The 22303-nt window shown below is 40.4% G+C and overlaps 3 protein-coding genes across 4 annotated transcripts; 1 reads left to right on the forward strand and 2 right to left on the reverse strand.

The window, feature by feature from the left end:
* The first annotated feature begins 743 nt into the window (after nucleotides 1-743).
* On the forward strand, nucleotides 744-3535 carry LOC137279238 (uncharacterized). Its single transcript, XM_067811740.1, has 2 exons — nucleotides 744-951; nucleotides 2610-3535. The coding sequence occupies exon 2, from the start codon at nucleotides 2619-2621 to the stop codon at nucleotides 3192-3194; it is 576 nt and encodes a 191-aa protein (XP_067667841.1). The 5' UTR covers nucleotides 744-951; nucleotides 2610-2618; the 3' UTR covers nucleotides 3195-3535.
* A 7645-nt stretch (nucleotides 3536-11180) lies between these two features.
* Nucleotides 11181-13090, reverse strand: LOC137277477 (uncharacterized). The gene is made up of 3 exons (XM_067809211.1): nucleotides 12980-13090; nucleotides 12026-12047; nucleotides 11181-11674 (listed from the first exon to the last, which is right to left on the reverse strand). Exons 1-3 carry the CDS (start codon nucleotides 13088-13090, stop codon nucleotides 11181-11183), a joined length of 627 nt encoding a protein of 208 aa, XP_067665312.1.
* A 4795-nt stretch (nucleotides 13091-17885) lies between these two features.
* On the reverse strand, nucleotides 17886-19941 carry LOC137279240 (uncharacterized). 2 transcript variants are annotated; one of them, XM_067811742.1, is made up of 2 exons: nucleotides 19824-19941; nucleotides 17886-18812 (listed from the first exon to the last, which is right to left on the reverse strand). In XM_067811742.1, the coding sequence occupies exon 2, from the start codon at nucleotides 18801-18803 to the stop codon at nucleotides 18228-18230; it is 576 nt and encodes a 191-aa protein (XP_067667843.1). In that variant the 5' UTR covers nucleotides 18804-18812; nucleotides 19824-19941; the 3' UTR covers nucleotides 17886-18227. The 2 variants fall into 2 exon arrangements, with proteins under 2 accessions (XP_067667843.1, XP_067667844.1); XM_067811743.1 differs by having other exon boundaries at nucleotides 17886-18835.
* Between the last annotated feature and the right edge of the window lie 2362 nt (nucleotides 19942-22303).

Consider the following 22303-nt stretch of genomic DNA (forward strand, 5'->3'; position numbering starts at 1 on the left):
GGCTTCGAGGAGCCTTAACGGTTCAAGCGTTCGTTCATCATGTCGAAGTCCTGGGTACAATTCCCACATGGGTACAGTGCGCGAAGCCCTTTTTTCTGGTGTCAACTGTTGTCATATTGCTATAGCCTAATATGGCTGCAAGCGATGTAATCGGTACGCGGAGTTCATTTCTGGTGTCGCCTGTCGTGATATTTTTTTCCTGTAATACTGTAAAACCCGGCGTGAAATAGTACTCGCATCTCTCACTAGAACATGGTTTCTGTAACTTTTACCGTTGATGGCTTACATTAAACATCCTTTGCAATCCCCTCAATAACATTTTATTTAGATTCAACCATGTAATATTTCACTTCATGCATAGCTGGTCATATTGCATATTACAAGTCCATTTATAACGAAAGTTTTGCTATTGCTGAAGAAGCAAGTCACAACGCTCTCCCTTTACGCTGTGCGAGAAAGTCTAAGTGAACTGACGCAGTGGTTAAATCTCGCACTGCTGTTGTCCACATGACTGCTCGACGCGTGGATCGTCTACGGGGAATCCCCAGACACGGATCATAAACAAGGCGATATTTTGAGATGTTTTGTCACAAGGGTATTTGGTTTGGCAAATAGCAGGTTTGTTTGACAATGCGGCAAATTTCGCATGACGCCCCACGAGAAGCATGTTTACTGCATTTCGTCTTTTGTAGATGTCAGCTCAGACGAGTGTTGATTGTGTCGCGTATCCAGCCTCGTTCTGAGATTGACCCCTGACATTCCGACCTGTTTACCGGTCCGTGTATAAAAGAGCAGGCGGTCCAGGATTTCGTCACATTTCTCTCCTGACCGCGAGAGAGATTAGAAACACCTGAGACGAAAAACCTTCCTACAGTCTCACTGAGTTCATTCATCTGACAGTGTACTCAAGTACATACAGTGGATTATCGACAGACTACAGACCTCTTATAGGTAAGTATATCTACCATTATTGCATCATGTGTGTATGTTTACATTACGCATGTAAATGTTGATATTTTCCCCATGCAATCAAGGCACAATCGCTTTGAAGTTAAAGCGGAAATTCACTCTCATATTGAAATAGCTTAGTTCAATATTTATTATTTGAGAGGAAATTGTGTTTCTTCACCCTTGACTTACTCCGGGATTGCGTGTTGATGAATATGAAGCGTACCTGAAGTCTGTGGTGAATATAGCAGCGCAATGGACCATACACATTTAAAACAGCATGTGGTCAACATGTGACCCGTTCGCCACACGTTTGACCTGGTTGTTTTTGTCAGTTGACTGCCAAGGATACATTTGGCTACATGCCTGATATTCTGTATTGTCCGTAGCTTGCGGGGGGCGCGCATTGATATGCTTCGCCGCTTTGATGGAAGTCAGTAGGGTGTATTAGTCAGCGCCCGTTATATCCACGTCCCAATCAATAACGTGGCATGCATTCGACATGCGGACACATAGCACCGAGTAGCAGTTATCCGTGAACCCGTATACAATAAAATCAGTGTTTACCAATATGCACAGCTGTTATCGTTTAATTTGCTTTTTAATTAAAGCATATACCGTTAATCGACAGGCATCGTATCCAAAATATGGCCGACAATTTGAAATTTATTAGCCCTTCTTTCTTACTATGAACACGTTGTACTTTCTTTTCATTAGATTTTACTTGAGAAATTGACACTGGCTTCCGTGGTGATAAAGACAATGCTGCATGTCCATATTAGTCCATTAGCAGTGTCTGAGTTTAGTCTCAATGAGTCACGCATGACGCAACAGCAACGGCTGGCCTGAATCACTGTCTGTCGTCTGCCACTCTCGATAAAAGGTGCAAGACTGACCCATCAAGGATGATGCCTTGAGGCTCAACCATTTTAAAATATATTAATATGAGAACTAACAAAATCTCTTCCATCTATTTAGAAAATCTCGACTGTATGAATGCATCTGTATCATAAGCGTGTGTGTATGAATCACTGTTAGAAAGTCATTGCACTATCATGGAATTTCTAGAAAGATCCCGATCGAGAGATGTACCTAGGGATATTTCCTGACCCAAAATTGTAGAAGCTTTGAACAATGTAACCTGTGCAGGCTCATTTTAAATGATTTACAATATCTTCTAATTTTCAATTACTGTGATCATTTTAACTCCGGAAATTGTCCACAAAAACTGAGAGCGCGTTAAGCATTTCCTTCACAACTCTCCCGACTTCCTTTTCTGCTTGAGAAGTGTCGTTTTCTTGAGATTTCATTCACAATTGCCTCTCAATTGGGCAGATTGGTTAATTGGCCAGGTCAGGTTACAGTCACACATAACGCATAGGGCCTGCAGGTTTGTCCACTTTCGGTATGCCCCGCGAGTGTTGATCTTCCCGTAGCTGTTGCCGTTATACCGCTATGTATGTGATTGTGTCCTAATGATACAAGCGGTAGTCCAGCTCGGGGTTGTTCATTTGATACGGTTGTATCAATATTAAAAAAAAACAAGCGAGGATATATTGTATTTAAATCATTGAGTGTTTGCATCTTATTATATTTTGTTGCTTTATTGAATTGAATGTCTATTTAATATTGTACTAAATATCCTTAATTCTGTTTTTCAGAACTCCATCATGCTGATAAACGACAAAGTCGACAAAGTCAGGCGCCTTCCTGGCGTCGTCCCTCACACCACCACCCTCCCCGACGGCCGCCTCGTCATCATCGACACCATGAGTGACTCCCAACTGTCGGAAACATTCGGCCTCATCCAAGCTGCAGCCCAGAGTGGCAATGGTTTTGGAGTGGATGAATACTCTTCAGAGAAGGAATTCCGTGAAGACATCGATGGCAGCTTCAACTTCGCCATAATGAGCAAGGACACTGGTGAAATGGTTGCTGCGTTCATGTTGGCCATCAGCAAGTATTACCGTGGCTGCAACAGCGTTGCCGACCCCTTCATCATTGTTAAGAAGTCAGAGAGAGGCAAGAAAATCGGCGAGTTTTGCCTCCAGATGTGTGTGGACTTTGCTCAAGATTTGAACTTTGTTGGAATGTATGTGGACACTTTCAGCAACAACCGTGCCATGATCAAAATCATCGAGAATGTTGGCGGATTCACCCAGGTTGGTTGTCTTCCCATGGGTGGCAAGATGAAAGATGGATCCATTGTCAGCTCAATCATTTTCTACAAAGATTTCAACCCATAAACTGTTGACTTTTCTTCCATGGCTTTATCTCCATTACGTCTCTACGTAGTGTACACGTCATCACGGCTGTGTTGACGTCACAACAACGTGCTTTCTGTTTGACCTGCAGATAGCACTGAGAAAGAGCCCCTTCCGGTTAGAAGAATCCCAGTTCTACTTTTGTCTACTGTCCAGTGTGGTCAGTAGAGCCTGCTCAGTATCTAGATACGCTGGGTCAACCGGGTCGCCTCATGGAGTGGTAAAGATCGGACTGTCGTAGAAATATGCAATGAGAAACATACTGTTCACGCAACAGTATTTGTTAATCTTGCAATAGAAAGAATAAATGAGTTACCGAAGAATTTGCCTGTTTTTTTTAAAAAATGAAATTGATGCTCTTACTGATGATGCACCGTCATCGACATCTGTAGATGCTACACGTGTATAAGTACCGGGTGATTCTTCATAAGCCGATTGGGTCACGGGGTGTCTAGTGCATATGACCATATCATTCGCCGCGCAGACCATTGAACGTGAAAGAAGGTTATGTGGTTCGAATCCCAGATTCACCCTCAATTTGATCACGGTTTGTAGGGACACTTATGATCACTGTTTTTAGGAACACTACACCATATTTGATAAGTGTTAACTTAATAGTTAGCCTGGGTTTCTTTCCTGTCATATAATCCGTGAAATACGTCCTCACTATCTGGTGGGCGAGCATGGTGGGCGAGCTTCCTAAGGCGCCAGGCTAGAGATCCAGCGAGGTTGAGGTGTCGGGATCGAGCCCACCTGTGACCGGGTGTGAAAACCTTGGAGTCAACTTTGTGTGCAGACTCTTTCAATGTTGTCACAACCCCTAGTGTACAGTATACAGCCTTGTGCACTTAAAAGAACCCACGAATCCGTTGGTATATGACCAGATGGTGGCCATATGAATACGTGCAAACACCCAGTTGCGGGTACAGCAACGTGCAGTAAACTTGGACAAAGTACTGTGACTATGTGTCCCAGTCCACCCAGCTGTGAATGGGTACCTCGTTAGAATGAGAGAGAGCCTCAATAAACTCGGTGCGCCAAGTGGCAGCAAGAGTTGTATACTCCCCAGGGAGTTGAGATTGAAATAATTTGAGTCTCATAATTTGGGAAACCCAAATAAAAAAAAGTTGTCATCTTTTGCTATTTTGTACGAGGGGGGCACTTGCTGGTAGAACAGCCAGGTAATCAACAAGCGTGTGTTGTAAAGATGGGGTCATCTCAAAAGCCGGTATCTGGTTACCACTTGAGATATTCAATGGGAGTCAGTGTTGCCACTTCCAGAAGACGCTGTTGTCGGTGTCGCTGTCGTCAGAGTCTACCCTGATGACGACTGGCTTGATTTTGGCATGTTCCAGCCCACTTTGTTCCCAATAATGTCTTATATTTCATTCTCAACTTTCTCAACGCACTTTTGCCATGTTTCCTGCGTCATGGTGTCTATTGACTGTTGAACAATCGTCTGTACATCCCGAAGTTTGAATGTTACATTTTGCCTGCCAACATCCGATTTCATGATACCCCAAATGAGTTCTACTGGGTTTAAATCGCAATGACAAGGTGGCAATTCCAAAACTGAATGACCATGTTCTGTAAGGTACTCATCAACCTTAAAGACAGGTGTGGTTTTATTTGACTTTATGGTGTTATACAGAACAGGTTTGGTTGCTTTTTCTGGATACGATATTGCTTTGTTTTGCAACCATTCTATCATGTCCCCCTTTTTACTGTTAGATGTTGGGACCTAGGTATTAGGTAATTGAACGCCATGATATGGAGCGTTATCCATGACAATTAGACTTTTGGGGGCAGTGCCGGTACCAGCTGATTTTGTACCCATTTTCAGAAAACCATCCCGTTCATTTCAGTATGACAGTGTCGGTGGTCATTAGATTTTGCCTTGAAGACTAGGGAGCAACCAGGTAGGTATCCCCGACTCTTGCAACCTGCATGGAGCACAATCAGTCGCTCTCCCTTGCCAAGTGATAATTTTCTGGCACAGGACTCTGAAGAGAAGCTAGCGAGTCATTGTGTCCCTGTGGTATGGGAAGCATTTACCAATGTTTCGTCCAAATCAGACCTCTCGCACAGCGCACGTCTATTTTCTGAGCCTACTTTTTTGTAACGGAAATCAAATTTGTGGAGTATCTTCCATGACTGATATTTTGAAATGACCAAAGAATGATTTGTGTCCATATGATTTTGCAGAACACGCAGAGAGCCAAAGGTATTTTGTTTACTTAGAGACTTAATGGCTTTTCTAACGAGCTGTTGTTGAAATGAACCGACTTTCTCACATCGTATGGAATTTGAGACGGTCCCCTCAGTTGTGTCCGTGCAGGTTGAATCGGTACAGTTTTTCAAAATAGTTTTTAACTTCCCTTTCGTCGTCCCAGTAGCACGTGCAATTCGTAAACGATACTTAGACAGAGCATATTGAGGCCTACCCTTTTCACCCTCGTTTTTAAAAAAGTTAAATACTTTGCAAATAATTGACTTAGCGTCGTGTGATAATCTCATTGTTTCAGGTACTGCAATCACGAATGTCTGGTTTGCCGAGCAAATCACACGTGTCAGTTTCACACGGGCACCTTGCCCACCTGGCTGTTCTACCAGCAAGAGGAGCCCCTCGTACAAAATAACGAAAGGTGACAAGAAAGTGATGATAATTTGTTAAGCAACTTTTTTATTCGGGTGTCCCAAATTATGAGAGACATTATCAGGTTGGTCTGTCGATTTCATTTGACTGTGCAAAATTTTTAGATTAGATTAGATTTTGTGTTAGAGAGCAATTCATCGGTCTCAAATGGAATCAAACGGACTGTAGGCCGAGTGTGTCCATAGCGCACACAGCAGCACGACTGCACGACGCTCCAGAACAAAATCCATATGTACCGGAACAGATTCTCCATCAAGAATTGAACTCAGTACCTCAACATCATATTCAACTTCTGATATTATCAATGATCAGATACTGACGTTTTGCTTGTTATTGATATTTGCTACTTGTATGCTAAAATCTTGAAAATGGCCGGATTTGATAAATCACACGACAAAAGTTCTCAACACAACAAAATGAGTCAGTGTTTTGCATCTATGGGAAGGCTTCAGGTTTTGGCAGGGACATTGGGGATGACGTCATCTGATAGTCTAGATTATTACGTAAGTTGAGATTTGGATGAACCCCTGTGCATTAAATATACTTGATACTATGCAATGTCGGGAGTGTTGCGAAACTATTTCCCATGGATAAAAGTACTGATTTCTTTACAAGAGTAACAGTAATATTCGCATGTTCTTTGGGGTTGTTCCATGCTCATTTTGGTGAAGTTGAAGCTGCTATCGATGTCTTCACGGCATTCCTTCATCCACCCCAAAACCATTGCCACTCTGGGCTGCAGCTTGCATGAGGCGGAATGTTTCCGACAGCTGGGAGTCGCACATGGTGTAGATGGTGACGACGGCGGCCGTCACAGAGAATACCAGGCCATTTCCTGCACTGTTAAGGACATGTATGATAATGGCTTCCTTACAATACAATGATATAAGGAGGGATGATATGCGGACAAGATTAGGAAATACCCCCGGACTCAGGCCGTATGTGTTACTGTGACCTGACCCGGCCAGTTAGCCAATGTGCCCAACTGAGAGGCAAAAGTGAATGAAAATCTCATGAATACGTCACTTTCCAAGCAGAAAAGGAAGTCGAAATAGTTGTGAGGAAATGCTGAAGACACTCACGGTTTCTATCAAAATTTCCAGACTCATTTGGAAATTAAAAGATCTTTTTGTTACTTATTTTCAGTAAACCTATACATTACCAGTTACCCATGCTTTCAATGTACAGTTTTTACAATTCTGAGTCAGTAACTAACGCCAGCTGAAGAATATTGAGGAATGCCCAACGTTCAACGTACTTGTCTCTTCTTGGATCTAGTAAATACGTTCCCAAATGCTGTTATGGTAACTATACCATCTTATAACAATTTTTAAAACATCTTTTGCAGGTATATTGTGATCGAGGTTACCGTGTTTGCTTGCTTTGTCCTTCTGTCCTTATACTGGCAATGCAGGTAAAGTCAAAATTGACGAAACGATACATACGTTACTGTCGGTGACGATTTACTAAGGTTTACTAACACTGTCATTTTGAAATTCCGCTTTTGGTTTCGGATTAAGTTTCAAAGAACATATACTTATTACGCAGCATTCAAATGAAGATAAGAAGGCGAACCATTCACATCGGAATAGTTATAAAACGTTGAAACGTTGTCACCAAACTTTGGATACATATATTATGTCTTTCTAGATGACAGTGTATCAACGTACCATTCTGTCTTGAGGTAAGTACAAAATCCATGATTTACACTCAAAAACATTTACCAGTTTAATCACGACATGTATTCTCTATAACTACAGTTCAGTATTGGAAAACATACCTCTCCAAGTCAAAAACGAAATACATAGAAGTCAGGCAATGCATAGGCTACGACACCAATACTTACTTCATTTTATACCACTTCATGCAAAGCAGCATACCAACAACACGTATTTCCAATATTGTGAAACAGCTCATATAACGTTTGGTAGACTGTATAGATTTGCAAACGTGAAACTGAAAACCATTGAAAATATACCTACGTAACCGATACATACGTTACCAAAGAGTACGGAATTAAATGTTCGAAACAATATACTTGGGTTTTTGGCTATATCTACTTTTTTGTGGCGATAGTCATCATACAGCAGACAGATTTTGAGAGTGATGTTCATGTGATAGTGTAACAAAGTGTAATTCTTTAAAAGTGTCATTGTGTTTCATAACTACCATCGTAACAAACAGGAAAGCGATGCCGGAGCATCAATTGGTGGTCCAGTTTTCGATCAAGGCATGCTAAAGTAGCTGATACATACGTTAAAGATAGTAACATAGTAACATTTTTAAGGTTTCAAACGCAAATGTCAAATCATTTAAAGCCACAAACTGTGGTATTTTCTGAAACATTAGCACTTAAACTGGCTATCGATGGTATTTAATGATGTTTTATTTTCACATAATGAGCTATGTGTTGGTAAAGAGATAGTCTACTCTCTGAATGTTATGAATAATGAAATGAATGGTTGATTGTTTAATGGGATGGAAGAATATATGTACAAATGAAAGCTACTTTAGTAGCTTATCAGATATACTTAATATATTTTGCAATAACATTTGGATGAGTCTTGGGTCTTTGTTATGTGAAAGAGAATAACTGTATGGTAACGTACAAGTGGGTAAAAGTAGAGCAGAAATTCAAGCAGAAAATCTGTAAGGGCAGAAAGCAAAAGGACCTGCCTTCATGAGAAAGAAGGATCGAGGATACAGTACTGTTATGTTCCTTTTGCAAAAAGTATAATGATAAATATTGATTGCCCCGATATTTTCTTTCTGTAGGGCTAAAGACAGTGAAAGAAGAAAAGAGGAATCCCGAAGCAAAGGATACTGATGTGCTCTAATTGATGTTTAAGTCAGAAAAAGTATTATTCTTCATGATGAAAATCTTAACTGAGTCAATTGAAAGTTGGGTTACATACGTCACTGCTTGGGCTGCAGAAAGTGACTGGTCATTTTCATGAGTTTCATGTTCTTGCAACTGGCTACCAATCAATAATTTTGCTACTCATATTTTGGTCTACTACGCCCACAGATTGTCGACAAATCGTGTTATCGGATTTGATTTGCGACTGTTTTCGCTATTGTTTGGTATTTTACAAATCTGAGTTATAATAATTAGACGTCTGTTGACGTACACATTGTTAACGTTTTGAGCAGACATGTATGTCACTAAATCGCCAAAGCCTTGCGGAATATTTGATAGGTTACCCAAATATATCATGACGTTGTCACTTAATTCCCTAGTCCCTATGTATCAGGTGATAATATTTTATAATTCAAGGTGCCTCATTTAAGTAACAGCTGTATGGTTATTTGTAAACTGGTGCTGCTGAAAAAGTGATATGTAATAGACCGTATGCCAAACTTTCGAAATAAAGCATTTGTACTCAGATTTTGTGTAGCGGATTTTTTACTCACGACGCTTACCCATTGGCACCACTTGGTAAGAACAGCCTTGCTGCACACGCCAAAGCCAACAATGTTTTCCACAGCTGTCTGGTTTATACAACTGGCGAAATAAAGTAAACATGGCAATGATATGACGTCATGTGATATGTCAAATAAACCTGTTGATTACAAAGCTACATATACTTGAGACAAAGTATAGAACCATTAACTTCGAAGCAAGCAAGACTTATTCGCATTTCCAGAATATGTTCTAGTGATGGAAATCTAACAACCCGTTTTGAAGTAGATTCAAGATGTTTGCCACTGGAACTGTAAGGGGGTCCGGGTACAACAAACGCAAACGGTGCCCTGAGCGTCCCCTCTCAACCGCACTCTACAAAACACTCACCCGCTTACACCATATGTCCTTTCCTTGTTTGAATATCAAGTATAGGAAATGGGCGATTATCTCGTTCCGTGTCTATGCTATATTCTTTATGTTTGAAATGTTTAGTAACACATGATGCAGTTTTTGTTTTTGTTGCTGTATATGTTTAGATTAGAGACATACACTGGCGACATTGCTGATGGTCGTCTTGGCTGACCTGTGAAACAATCCACTCAAGCGTTGGCGTTGGAAATTTAATAACATCCCGAACACACTCTATATCACTGTCATTGTATTTACAAGTATTGGACGCTTTAATTTGACATCGGGCTTACTTCAGTTGCTAAAGTTGCTTAATTCAAGGTTACATTGTTATTCGTTGTATAAACAGTTGGCATGACTTTCCGGATTTCAAATTCAGGACTTTCTCTACATTTTCTTCACACTCTGTCACTGTGCATGTGAATTGGAAAAAACGCAAAGCTGAGACAAATCTATTTCATTAGACCAGACAGTGAAATGAGACGTTCCTGAATAATAACAGTTATATGACGAGCATTCTCACAACACTTGTGGATATATTTAGCATGAAATCACATAGTGTGGCAATCCAACTATGACGATGAAAGCGAATTTAATCAGTTTTAATGGATATGCACACCACTGCGACAGAACGGTCAGTAGTGTTCCAGTATGTATGTGTGTGGATGTCGGACTGTATACCTTCAAGGATGAAATGGTTAGACATCTACAGCAGGATCGGAAACAGCTGCTGATTCTTGTGCAATCATCCAGTTTTTTCAACGCGCCGAAGGTGTCACAGGTGATACTGACATACGTTTATTTTGTGTATTGTCGATAAGTATATTTTGACCAAAAGATGTCATCAACGATGTTTGATCGGCATTCTAAAAGTGAGTCACGAATGAGTCATACATGAATAACAACATTTATTAATGAGAGCTTTGTTGTTTATTGCATAGAGACGACGTTTCAGTGTAGATTCTTACACTGTTATCAAACTTTGTGTAGTGGAAAGTTGGTATAGAGTTGAAAAACAAGGACCAGATTCTGGTTTGTTTCATTGTACATCTCTTCAGCGCTTATAGATTGGCAGAGCTGACTGAAATTTTCTCAACCGAAAACCACATTTTCCTTTAACGCAGTGCTTCCAGTGACGACGACTTGTATTGGCAATACTGTATATGTGCTTCAACAGTTCTTATTGTGTATTCATATGCAATAATATAAGCCAGCGAAAACAGACAATGATATTGATTCATGTTACTACTGCCAGACCAACAAATATTGTAGCATGAACAATATGTTTCTCATTGCACATTTCTTCTACTTTATAGTTTGTAATCAGTCGAAGAGGCAATCCGGTTGACCCAGCACATTTCACTAAGCACGAAAGCGTAACTGAGTTTCTTCGAACCCGGAGTGGCCTCTTCTGTGTGTCATCAAACAGATAACATGTTGCTGTGACGTCATCACAACCTGCATGGCGCGTTCACTAAATGGAAGAAACATCAACAGTTTAGGATTTGAAATCTTTATAGAAAATGATTGAGCTGACAATAGAACCATCTTTCATCTTGCCACCCATGAGAAGGAATCCAACCTGGGTGAATCCGCCAACATTCTCAATGATTTTGATCATGGCGCGGTTGTTGCTGAAAGTGTCCACATACAAGATCAAATATTGAGCAAAGTCTACACTTATTTGGAGACAAAACTCGCCGATTTTCTTGCCTCTCTCTGATTTCTTAACAATGATGAAGGGGTCGACAACGCTGTTGCAGCCACGGTAATACTTGCTGATGGCCAACATGAACGCAGCAACCATTTCACCAGTGTCCTTGCTCATTATGGCGAAGTTGAAGCTGCCATCGATGTCTTCACGGAATTTCTTCTCTGAAGAGTATTCATCCACTCCAAAACCATTGCCACTCTGGGCTGCAGCTTGGATGAGGCCGAATGTTTCCGACAATTGGGAATCGCTCATGGTGTCGATGATGATGAGTATGAAATCTCACAAATATTACACTTCGTGTAATGAAGAAACATTCGGGGAGAGTCTTTGACTCCTTCCTCCTTTCTTGACGATAAACATAATTCTGTGTTACAAAATGCTAATGTAACATTAGCCGTCGATTCATCGAAGTTTTAAGAGGGAAAGTGTATGTATACTTGTAAGATGTTTGCAACAGTCTTTTATTCTTGAGTATATTTCGAAGGGCACCTATAAGATGTATGAAAACAGTGACGTTTGTGGTAAAACTAAGCTTGAACTTTATAACTCCTGCAGACAACACGGAAATGTAATAACACCTCTTCCTTGCTGTTTAATACTGGATGTACGTCATAGTCAACAATACGTACTGCAGGCGCTTGGTTTACACAGCTGATGAAACATAGTAAACATGACAATCACATAGGGCCATGCGTGTATGAAACATTGTCAGACATCGCCAGAGTGGCAAAACTAAACACCAATCATACAAAATGTAGAAATATTTACTGCGAAAAGATCATCTTGTTAATATTTCAAGCGGAGATTCCGCACTACATTATCAATGCTGTAAGCTGCGTATTGTGAACAGGACTGACACATTTCGATTCGACAGATAATTAGTAATAATAGTCTCATTACGTAGTTATTATCTCAGAAATATATGTGATAACTAAAGTATTAACAATTGAAATAATGTGTCCGCTGATTACAAGAATTATTAAGAGACTATGACATAATTTTGAATCATGCATTGATCACTGTCTTAAAATACTTCAAAGCCAAATACTAGATTGTTGTATTGCGCCAAGCCCTGACCTTCACAAACATCGAGCTACAGAAATAACAGTTTTAATCTATAAATATGGATATAGTTTAGTATATTTGTACGCTCTGCGTACAGGCTGGTCTCAAACTGGACGTGTGTGCTGAATAAAGGATGGTTTTATCCCATGAAGACATACGCTTATACAGCTTTGTTTTCATGATACTGTTGATAGTTACATTCAGTGAGCCTGAAGACAAAGGTCCAGCGTTTCAAATACAACTTTGTATGTGACAACAGGATTCTAACTAAATTTATGATCTTGACTGCATGCAATGACCCCCAAACCGTTCTCTAATGCAATACTCTGTATGTATTGGGAAAGAATCTTGACCGCAATTCCTCTTTAATCCATTGCATGCCTTCTGTGACGCATTAGGTCTAAGTAAAGGCTTTATTACGCACAATTGAGTGACTTAGCCATATATTGCCAAACCGAACTTGCTGTTTGCCAGCAACCCTCGAGCATATATCGGAGGTACCGTTGCTCCAGACTTACATGAAACGGCTTGCCCACGGCACTGTGGTTGTCAATATCCTCAAATGTAATCCGTACTGTTCTCCCAGATTTGTTACCATGTTCATTGTGCACTATTAAATGTCCTTTCATTGTTCGTGCGTTGATCTGGCAATTAATAAATTTAGTTATCACCTTGTATACCATACACCTTAACCTTTGAAGAGCGTCCTTCTAAAAGTACTTTTGCTCAGCCATTCCCTATTCGAAAATCTTGTTTCTTTTTCTTTGCAGTTTCTTTTAAGTCAGGCCGCAGTACATTTGGCCCATTCTGGCATGTCAGCCTCTTAGATAAGTAGGACATGGCGATATACTTAATGTTTTCTAGAAATTGTGGAAAGAGGTATCTTATTAGTAGAATGTACGGTGGCTTCATACTCTTAGTGTCTGACCGTTGTGACACAATGTTTAGTATGTTCATTCATATTGGAAAGATTTCATGATTTTGGAGCGCATCAGATGGATTGATATATATTGAACAGCAAAAGAAACGCAATTCTGGCTTTTGGTCAATTTTATAAATAAAAGACAAATGAAATTATATCTAATCGTTTATTCTAAAAAAAAAAAACATTGTCAATTTAACAGCTGGAAATTGATGTTGACATTTAATTGCAATAGGTTCAAACTGATCAGAATCCGTCAACTGCAGATACCCCTGAACGCGAGAAGTGACAGACTCTTTAGCAGCGCGTATGGCCCCCTTGAACTTCCACACAGGTCGTGCAACGTCGCCTCATTGAGTTCACCAGAGTCTGAAAGAGTTCCTAAGGCAAGTGGTTCCACTCAAACACCAATCTCTGTTCCAACTGTGAAAATGGCTGTCTACCTGCAGCCATCTTACATCCAATTTCGTCCCAGAATGTTCAATGGGAGCCATATCTGAGGAAAGAGACACCCATGGAAGAACATTAATGCTGTTCTGAGACAGATAATCCATTGGCACCCTTGCCTTGTTAACGCCTTTGGCGTTGTTGACGTAACGTAATTGGTCCCACATTTGGCCGTGGGCAGTGGATAGCAGCAGTCTGAAGAAGACACCTAGTCGTATCGCTGGACACTGTTCTCCTTGACCCATGAACTAAGACTACTGTTATTGTTGCTGGTTGTGTTCGGTTCTGTAGATGAGTAACTCCAATAAACTGATGTTGCGCATGAGTTGTCACTCGCGACCGTTCGGTACGGGGACGATCAGTAACGACCCCAGTTTGCTGATGAAGTTGAGCGAGTCATGTTATGTGGTAAGACGACAGGCCAGTTGTTTAGCTACAGCGGTTGTCATCTTCTTCTGTTTGTCTAGGCATCACTTGTGTGGCGTGTATACCTCCTAGTGTCAACACTGGACTATTTTTTGACACAAACAACTATTAAGCATACCCCAGAGTGAAATGTATGCTTTCAGTCCATAACCGTCGATGCACGCACTAAAATTATGCTTTTGCTGCACTGTTTGTGCGTTCGTGCTATCTGAGATCATTATGTCACTTTATTATGAATGTTCCATAAACGTGAATGCTTACTTGTATGAGATTTCATTTTTCCGAAACTCTTTTCGCTGTTCAGCAGCGGTCGTTTCCTGCATAAGGTCGTTTTTCCTTTAAATTCCATTTCATGTCCCCTCTACAGACAAGACAGTGACGTGTGTTAGCACTTTTACCATCACGTTAATAAACATAATTGAATATCCATATGAGGGCATAATATATAGCTGGATGACAATGTTCAAATCGTAATGGAGACACTAGGTGGTATGAGTGCTTTATTAAATGGTCAGAGTAGGGTATCTAAATAACCCCATTTTCTAGTAAAATACCTAAATCTGTTATTATTTCATTGCAATAAACCATTCAGTACAACATATGCCCTTCATTTATACAAGACATCCTGCAAAGGATATATCGTGCAGTTTAGGGCTTGAAGTATAGATGCCTAACGTTGGATCGCTGCAGTGAGAGTGCTGCCCGTCATGGTGCAGCATCCGTCTCATTCAAAATCACACCACTCTAACTGTCCTTATGAAACGGACTGAACGCAACATCTAATATGCATTTCCGTCATCAGTTATATTCCGTTAATCAGTAGTAAACTACAAAATTTAGTTATACCGAATTTTTGTTTGCAGAAAGTCGCGCACAGGACCATTATTCTGTATTCCTATAGGGTAGCGAAAAGGAATTCCCATTGATGTATTTGGTGTGTATACAAAAGAAAACATATGTATTAACCACTGGAAAATATTCTTGCACTGCAATCGTGATGTACATCATAAATACTCAATGACATGTAAACACAGCATACGGCTTATGTCATTCATTTTCTACACCGTGTTCCAGTTTGAACAGCAACAACATGTGGACATGTACGACTAGAAGAGAGATAGTGTATGAAAGTACTCGATCATCACAACTTCGACAACACCACATGTAATGAACAAAGCTATCATCAAGACAGCCGTTTCATTTGTGGTGTCAGTGATGTTCCTTGTGGGGAGCTGGATGATGCAACATTTGACAATGGTGGACATGTATGTTAGGACATGCATAGAAGCACATAAATGAAAATGTAAAAACGCATATATTTCAGGTGTTTCAACAAACAGAGACTTCCGCGAAGAGCATACGAAAGCACATGAATGATTGCAGTGTCGATGATGTCCTCAATCTAGAATTCTGAGTATGTACTGTACAACACCTGTCAGGTAAATTACTCGCTGGGGAGAAGGATAACTGTGTGAAATGTCTCTCGAGGTCAAGGTTTAAGGACTGAGGTAACTTAATAGCTTGCAATCGATCGAGACTGGACACACGGTAGAGTCACGTGAAGCAACATGTCCCGCAGCCGCTAAATCACGGCAACTGACGAAATGTAGTAAACATGACAATCACAGCCTGATGTTGAACTTTACACCTTATCAAATAAAAGTGTTGTTTTCAAAACCATAAGTCGTTGAGACAAAAACATGGAATTTTGTTTACTTCGTAAGAACACGTTTTTGCACGCAGATATGGAATCTGATGTACTCGTCCACACCTACCATCCGTCCTTAAATTGCTTCATTCGAATTGTCAGCCACGAGTATCTAATTGGATTTCATTGTACAGAGAACAGCAGGCACTTGAACTAAATGTTCAGGAAGGATTATATGCACAATAACACATACTCTTGATCTATTTTATGTGTAGGCACACGTACGCTTGCACGTGTATGCCACAGTTTCTGTCACGACAATCGATGCATTTCACCAACACAGATGTAAATACTGTTACTGTGTGTATATTTCATCATCCTCTCTGCAACATGTGTGCTGTAGTGAAATGACCTAGACTGCACGAGATCGAAACGTGAACACGTTTCTTCAATCTATAGCGTACGGATATTTCATACCTGATTTATGGAACAGTCGGCTGACAGTCAGAACATAACTGAAAATATCCCTATATCAATTTACCCACGTGAGCACAGTCGGAGACCAGGTTTTTTATCACCGATGTCATCACATGATCCTTAATGTGTAAACAACATGTATGTTCATTTCCAGGCACTATGCTATGTGGTTTCATGACGAAATATACTGATTGCTTATTTTTATTCAATGCATTAACGCTGATGAAAACAAATGTCACTGATAAAGTTTCCATGCTAAATCCTTTTGAAATTTGGTAATGCGATTATGACTGAGACCGTTTGTCCATATGGGGTGAGTGAGTGAGTGAGTTTGGTTTTACGTCGCTTTTAGCAATATTCCAGCAATATCACGGCGGGGGACACCAGAAAATGGGCCTCACACATTGTACCCATGTGAGGAATCGAACCCGGGTCTTCAGCGTGACGAGCAAACACTAATGAAAAGTATGCTAATACCGTATGCTCAAGACACATTGTCTCTGGTTTACGGTGGGTTTACACTTTGCAGGACAAACCGATCCAGCTTCTTGAAAAAGTTGATTGTTACCTTTAATACTCAAGGCCACGGTCTTAGGATTTTTAACATCCAAAATAGTGTCTCAGATGCAAACAGGCGCACATGTACAAAGCATGCACTTCTTCCTCGTTTTGACGAGTAGTATGATCAAAATGCCCTCCTTAAAAAGGTAGATATCTACACCATCGTCATCTTTTGACCCTATATTTATAAAGTTCAAACAGTTAAATTTCTTTCATTCATTGGCATTGACCATGAACATCTTTGACCAAGTTATATGTTACTTTTCCAAACACTGCAGCGGCGCGTTAACGCAAAAACCTGCGTGTTTCACGCAACCAAATCTACGTTTCACGCACGATATTTTCTTCCTGCATGTTCTGCACGCAAAGTGATTTCAGTTCCTTGAACAAATAATCCAAAGACGTATTTTGCCCAAGGAACACGAGTTAAGTAAAATTTCTCTCAGATAGTTTGACTTGCAGATGATGACAACCTGCTCTAAAATGGAAGGAGATGACTTCTAAACTTCAAAATGTTTACGGCGAACCCCACACCCCCTAGCTATGTTTTTTTAGGAACGCAAAGCTTTTTCCCTACTGCTAACACTGCAGACACAATATCACCAAGCTGTATTTAAGAGTCTTAAATCACAAAGACATACTAAAGAGGGGTGCCACACAATATGAATATCAACTATATTGTCCAGGCCGGCATGTAAAATACAAATGGATCTTCATAACTTTGCAAATAAACGGGACTGAAATGACTGAGCCAATCAAGCATAGCAGACTTGGATTTTTCCTTCACCCTTTTCATACAGCTCCATATAGTGGCCATGCTACGTTTCATTAGTCAGATGTATCACAGGATGAAATAATGTGATGTACTCGTGATACCAATGGTGCTGATCCTTCAAACAATTTATCATGAATCCTGAAATTAAGACGACAACAGACACAATTATCACTGTTGCTATCTTATTTATTCTCTCTCACCAGACTAGCTACTACTGTTGCATGAACAAGTGTGTTACTCATTGCACATTTCTTCTTCAACCCGATTTTAGCCAGTGTATGTGACAATTGAGCTGACCAAACTGAATAAATTCCTGACCAGACTCCACTGACCACACTGGACAGTGGACGAAACTGGAACTGGGATTCTTCTAACCGGAAGGGGCTCCTTTACAGTGGCATCTGTGGTTCATACAGACAAACACGTTGTTGTGACGTCACGGCAACCTGATGACTAGTACATTACATAGGAACGTAATGGAGGTAAAGCCATGGAAGAAACGTCAGCAGTTTATGGACTGAAATGTTTGTAGAAAATGATTGAGCTGACAATGGATCCATCTTTCATCTTGCCACCCATGGGAAGACAACCAACTTGGGTGAATCCGCCAACATTCTCAATGATTTTGATCATGGCATGATTGTTGCTGAAAGTATCCACATACATTCCCTTGAAGTCTAAATCTTGAGCAAAGTCCACACACATCTGGAGACAAAACTCGCCGATTCCCTTGCCTCTTTCCGACTTCTTAACAATGATGAAGGGGTCGGCAACGCTGTTGCAGCCACGGTAATACTTGCTGATGGCCAACATGAACGCAGCAACCATTTCACCAGTGTCCTTGCTCATTATGGCGAAGTTGAAGCTGCCATCGATATCTTTACGGAATTCCTTCTCTGAAGAGTATTCATCCACTCCAAAACCATTGCCACTTTGGGCAGCAGTTTGGATGAGGCCGAATGTTTCCGACAATTGGGAGTCACTCATGGTGTCGATGATGACGAGGCGGCCGTCGGGGAGGGTGGTGGTGTGAGGGACGACTCCAGAACGGCGCCCAACTTTGTCGACTTTGTCGTTTATCAGCATGATGGAGTTCTGGAAAATAGCAAAGAGGATACCTACTCTACAATGACTTTGCCGACTTTGTCGTTTAATAGCATGACGCTCTGGAGAAAAAGCAAAGAGGAAACCTACTCTACAATGAGTTTGCCGACTTTGTCGTTTAATAGCATGACGTTCTGGAGAAAAAGCAAAGAGGAAACCTACTCTACAATGACTTTGCCGACTTTGTCGTTTAATAGCATGACGCTCTGGAGAAAAAGCAAAGAGGAAACCTACTCTACAATGACTTTGCCGACTTTGTCGTTTAATAGCATGACGTTCTGGAGAAAAAGCAAAGAGGAAACCTACTCTACAATGACTTTGCCGACTTTGTCGTTTAATAGCATGACGTTCTGGAGAAAAAGCAAAGAGGAAACCTACTCTACAATGCTATAGCCTAGGTCGTGAGTGTGACTGCAACATTTGACCAGCGTTCCCAACTGGGTAGCAATTGTAAGTATATACTGGACAAAATAAGTAAGGGATATTGGTATTTTAGGATTGATATTTAATCAGTGTGTCAATGAAAAAATATATCATTAGCCATAATTTGAAAATATACGTATATTCCTATCCTATCCATATCAAGAAATCAAGGCCAGGAGGAAGTTGGAAATGATGTTTATGAAGTGCTCGCCATGTTCACATATATGTTCCTTCGTAATGTCCGGAATCAAAAAGATGTTTTCCAGTGTATGTTCATAACATTAGTTGGTGGGTTCGACTAACTTGTTTTCCTGCGAAATTTAAACTGGAAATTTTCGAACCACCAATATTTAGCTACTGCTCACCAGTCACGTGTTGTCAGTACCACTGAATGATCATGTGTAACAATTCTCTATTTTATATTATGCTTAAACCCACCATCTTGGTTTGTGTCTTTTACGGATGATCAAACTGGACCATTACTTTCTTTTGCCGCTTAGCATAGAACAAAGGCTAAATATAAATCATTCATTGCAACTTAGTTGTTGTGACTGATGCACTAATCTGATATATACTTACTAATTCGACTTGTCCAACCTTCAGTACTTCGCAAACACGAGTTAGACGGAATCAGGGTCGTTGGTTATGACTTGATCTCACAACTGTATGTGATATCTTGTTGTAAAGGTAGAAGTGTGGCAAAATAGCGTATCGGTGGCTTATTTATACACGAACCATTAAACAGGACTGATGTTGGGACCAATCACAGCAGGGGGCTGGATACGCGTCATAGTCGCATAGACAACAATATTTCCGCCAGCCGCTTGGTTTGTCTATACAACTGGCGAAATTTAGTAAACATAACAATCACAGTGCGTCATGCAGGATTTGACACACTGTCAAATAGACCAGTTATTTGGCAAACTAAATTTTGGTCAGACGAATTATGGAAACATTGACTTCGATCATACTGTTTTATGATTTGTGGCTTACCGTTCACCCTGAACCGATTAAGGTCTCATGAGGGAAAGAGGAGAGGGACTTAGACACAAGGATGATGAACTGGGTGAGACCGGAGGACTGTTCAGGTTTACCAAATCTAGTCGTGTTTTGAAAATACTTTATCTTACACATATATAAACATGTCAGATATGTGGAGGATTCTTTCTACATGTGCGGTGATCTTAGCAGTAGATTTGATTGACAGACAGCGATTTCTCTTACAGTGACTATGGACCGTTTCATCAATGTTAATTACAGACTGATTATAAACGTATTTCTAGAAAAGGTCTCTTGGTGGTCGTTTAATACATTTTGCATTTCAGATCTTGAGTTATTTCTTGTCAATTTGCAATCAGATTTGCAAATGGCAGGACGTTTGTAACTCAGGAAGAACACACTCGTGCTTCTACAACCCTGCGTGAGTTCCAACATACATAATATCAAAGGATCCTCAAATGTTCTGACGACAGCATGACTCCCACCTAAACTGATGATTATTGCGAAACGCTGGGAGGGTTCTGTCCAGTCTCCAGATAACTTGAATACATTCAGCTGAATTGAAATATCTCGTTCAAGATAAACACTAGCTTGTAGGTATCTGTTTATCAGTGTTAATATGTCTTACAGTAGAAGTTGGACATTGAGCATGAATACACTGGAGCCTGACTACAAACAAGGAACCGACAGGGGTTGTATAGGTTGGTTTGATGTTTTAACGCAACACTCAGCAATATCGTCACACAGGAATGTGCTGTACAGCTAAAAAGTAAATGCATCTTATATCATGTTGTTTCCAGTGAACGGTGGACTGAGGCCGGGATGTCTGTTGTTCCCGCTTCTCTTACCATCTGTTTGTCGACAATTTGTTAAACGTTCACGCGAGTTCAGGCCTTGGCGTAAATATTGACACTATGAAGTGTTGTGTGGCAGTATTGTTTATTATGATATACTATTCCAAGTGTAATACATTGTACCTGTTGACATTCAGTAAGAGGCAGTGGTGTCATCCATTCTTAGTCTTTGGCTATATTAAGACAGAGTAGTAGAGGTTTTCACTCTTTCCTCACATACTGTAAGGAGGGACCAGAAGTAGCCCAGAAATGTCGTGTTATATAATAACGAAGAAGTTGCCATCCATATATTCGTCTTATACCGTAAGTCACAGGCAAACGTGCACTACAAGGTGCTGGTTCAGGGCAGTTCTGCTTCAGAGAGTATTGTAGTTTTCGGTTTTCGTATTTGTAAAGATGGAGAGCGAATCATGACCTATCGTCTCTCATCACATTTCAGTGCACAAGAAGATACCAGCATTTTGCCACGGCTATTTTTCCTGTAATGGTGATATCACTGGGTTGATTTGTTTGACTACATGTATTTAATTTTAGAATACATTTGATAATTATTTCATATTGTGGTGTTGCTACCACACACGGGTGGCTAATTACAGATTGTCAATCAACATGCATCATTATGAATAACACATGTTAAAAGAAATCGTTTTAGTTCTGAAAATGTTTTCCACTTACACAAAGAACACTTGCTGGCCAGAAGGCTTGTTAAAAACGAGGTGTCTCCAAAGACATATCCGTATATGAGTTTAAAAATTCTTATACAACACCTTTCGGTGTTTCCATTTGTGCTGTTTCTAGACTGATCTGCAGCTGCTGTCCACATCAGCATTGTGCGAATTCTATGGGTGAAACAAGGTAAGTGTAATATCACCACCCATCTTTCTGAATTTCACTTGTCAGGAGAAGTAGTTATGCATCCATATGGTTTGATAAAAGGCTAAAATAATAATTTGAATATCTTTAATTGAGAAGAAGCTATGTAAATATGGAATCGAAATGTATTAGCACACTTGGTATGTTAGACACGAATTTTGGAATTTGTAGTAATGTAATCATTTTGACGAAAATTGGCCAGCTTTTTTTGAAAGACAGGTGGCAGACAGCCCTGGGCACAGAGCAAGGGTCCGATAGCAAGTAAAGTCACTCAAAGTTACAGACCGTCATGGGATTAGTCCGGTTGGCTCATAAAAGTTTCTGGGGCTTCGG

This window comes from Haliotis asinina, chromosome 3 (genome assembly GCF_037392515.1).
Source record: "Haliotis asinina isolate JCU_RB_2024 chromosome 3, JCU_Hal_asi_v2, whole genome shotgun sequence".
NCBI lineage: Eukaryota > Metazoa > Mollusca > Gastropoda > Lepetellida > Haliotidae > Haliotis > Haliotis asinina.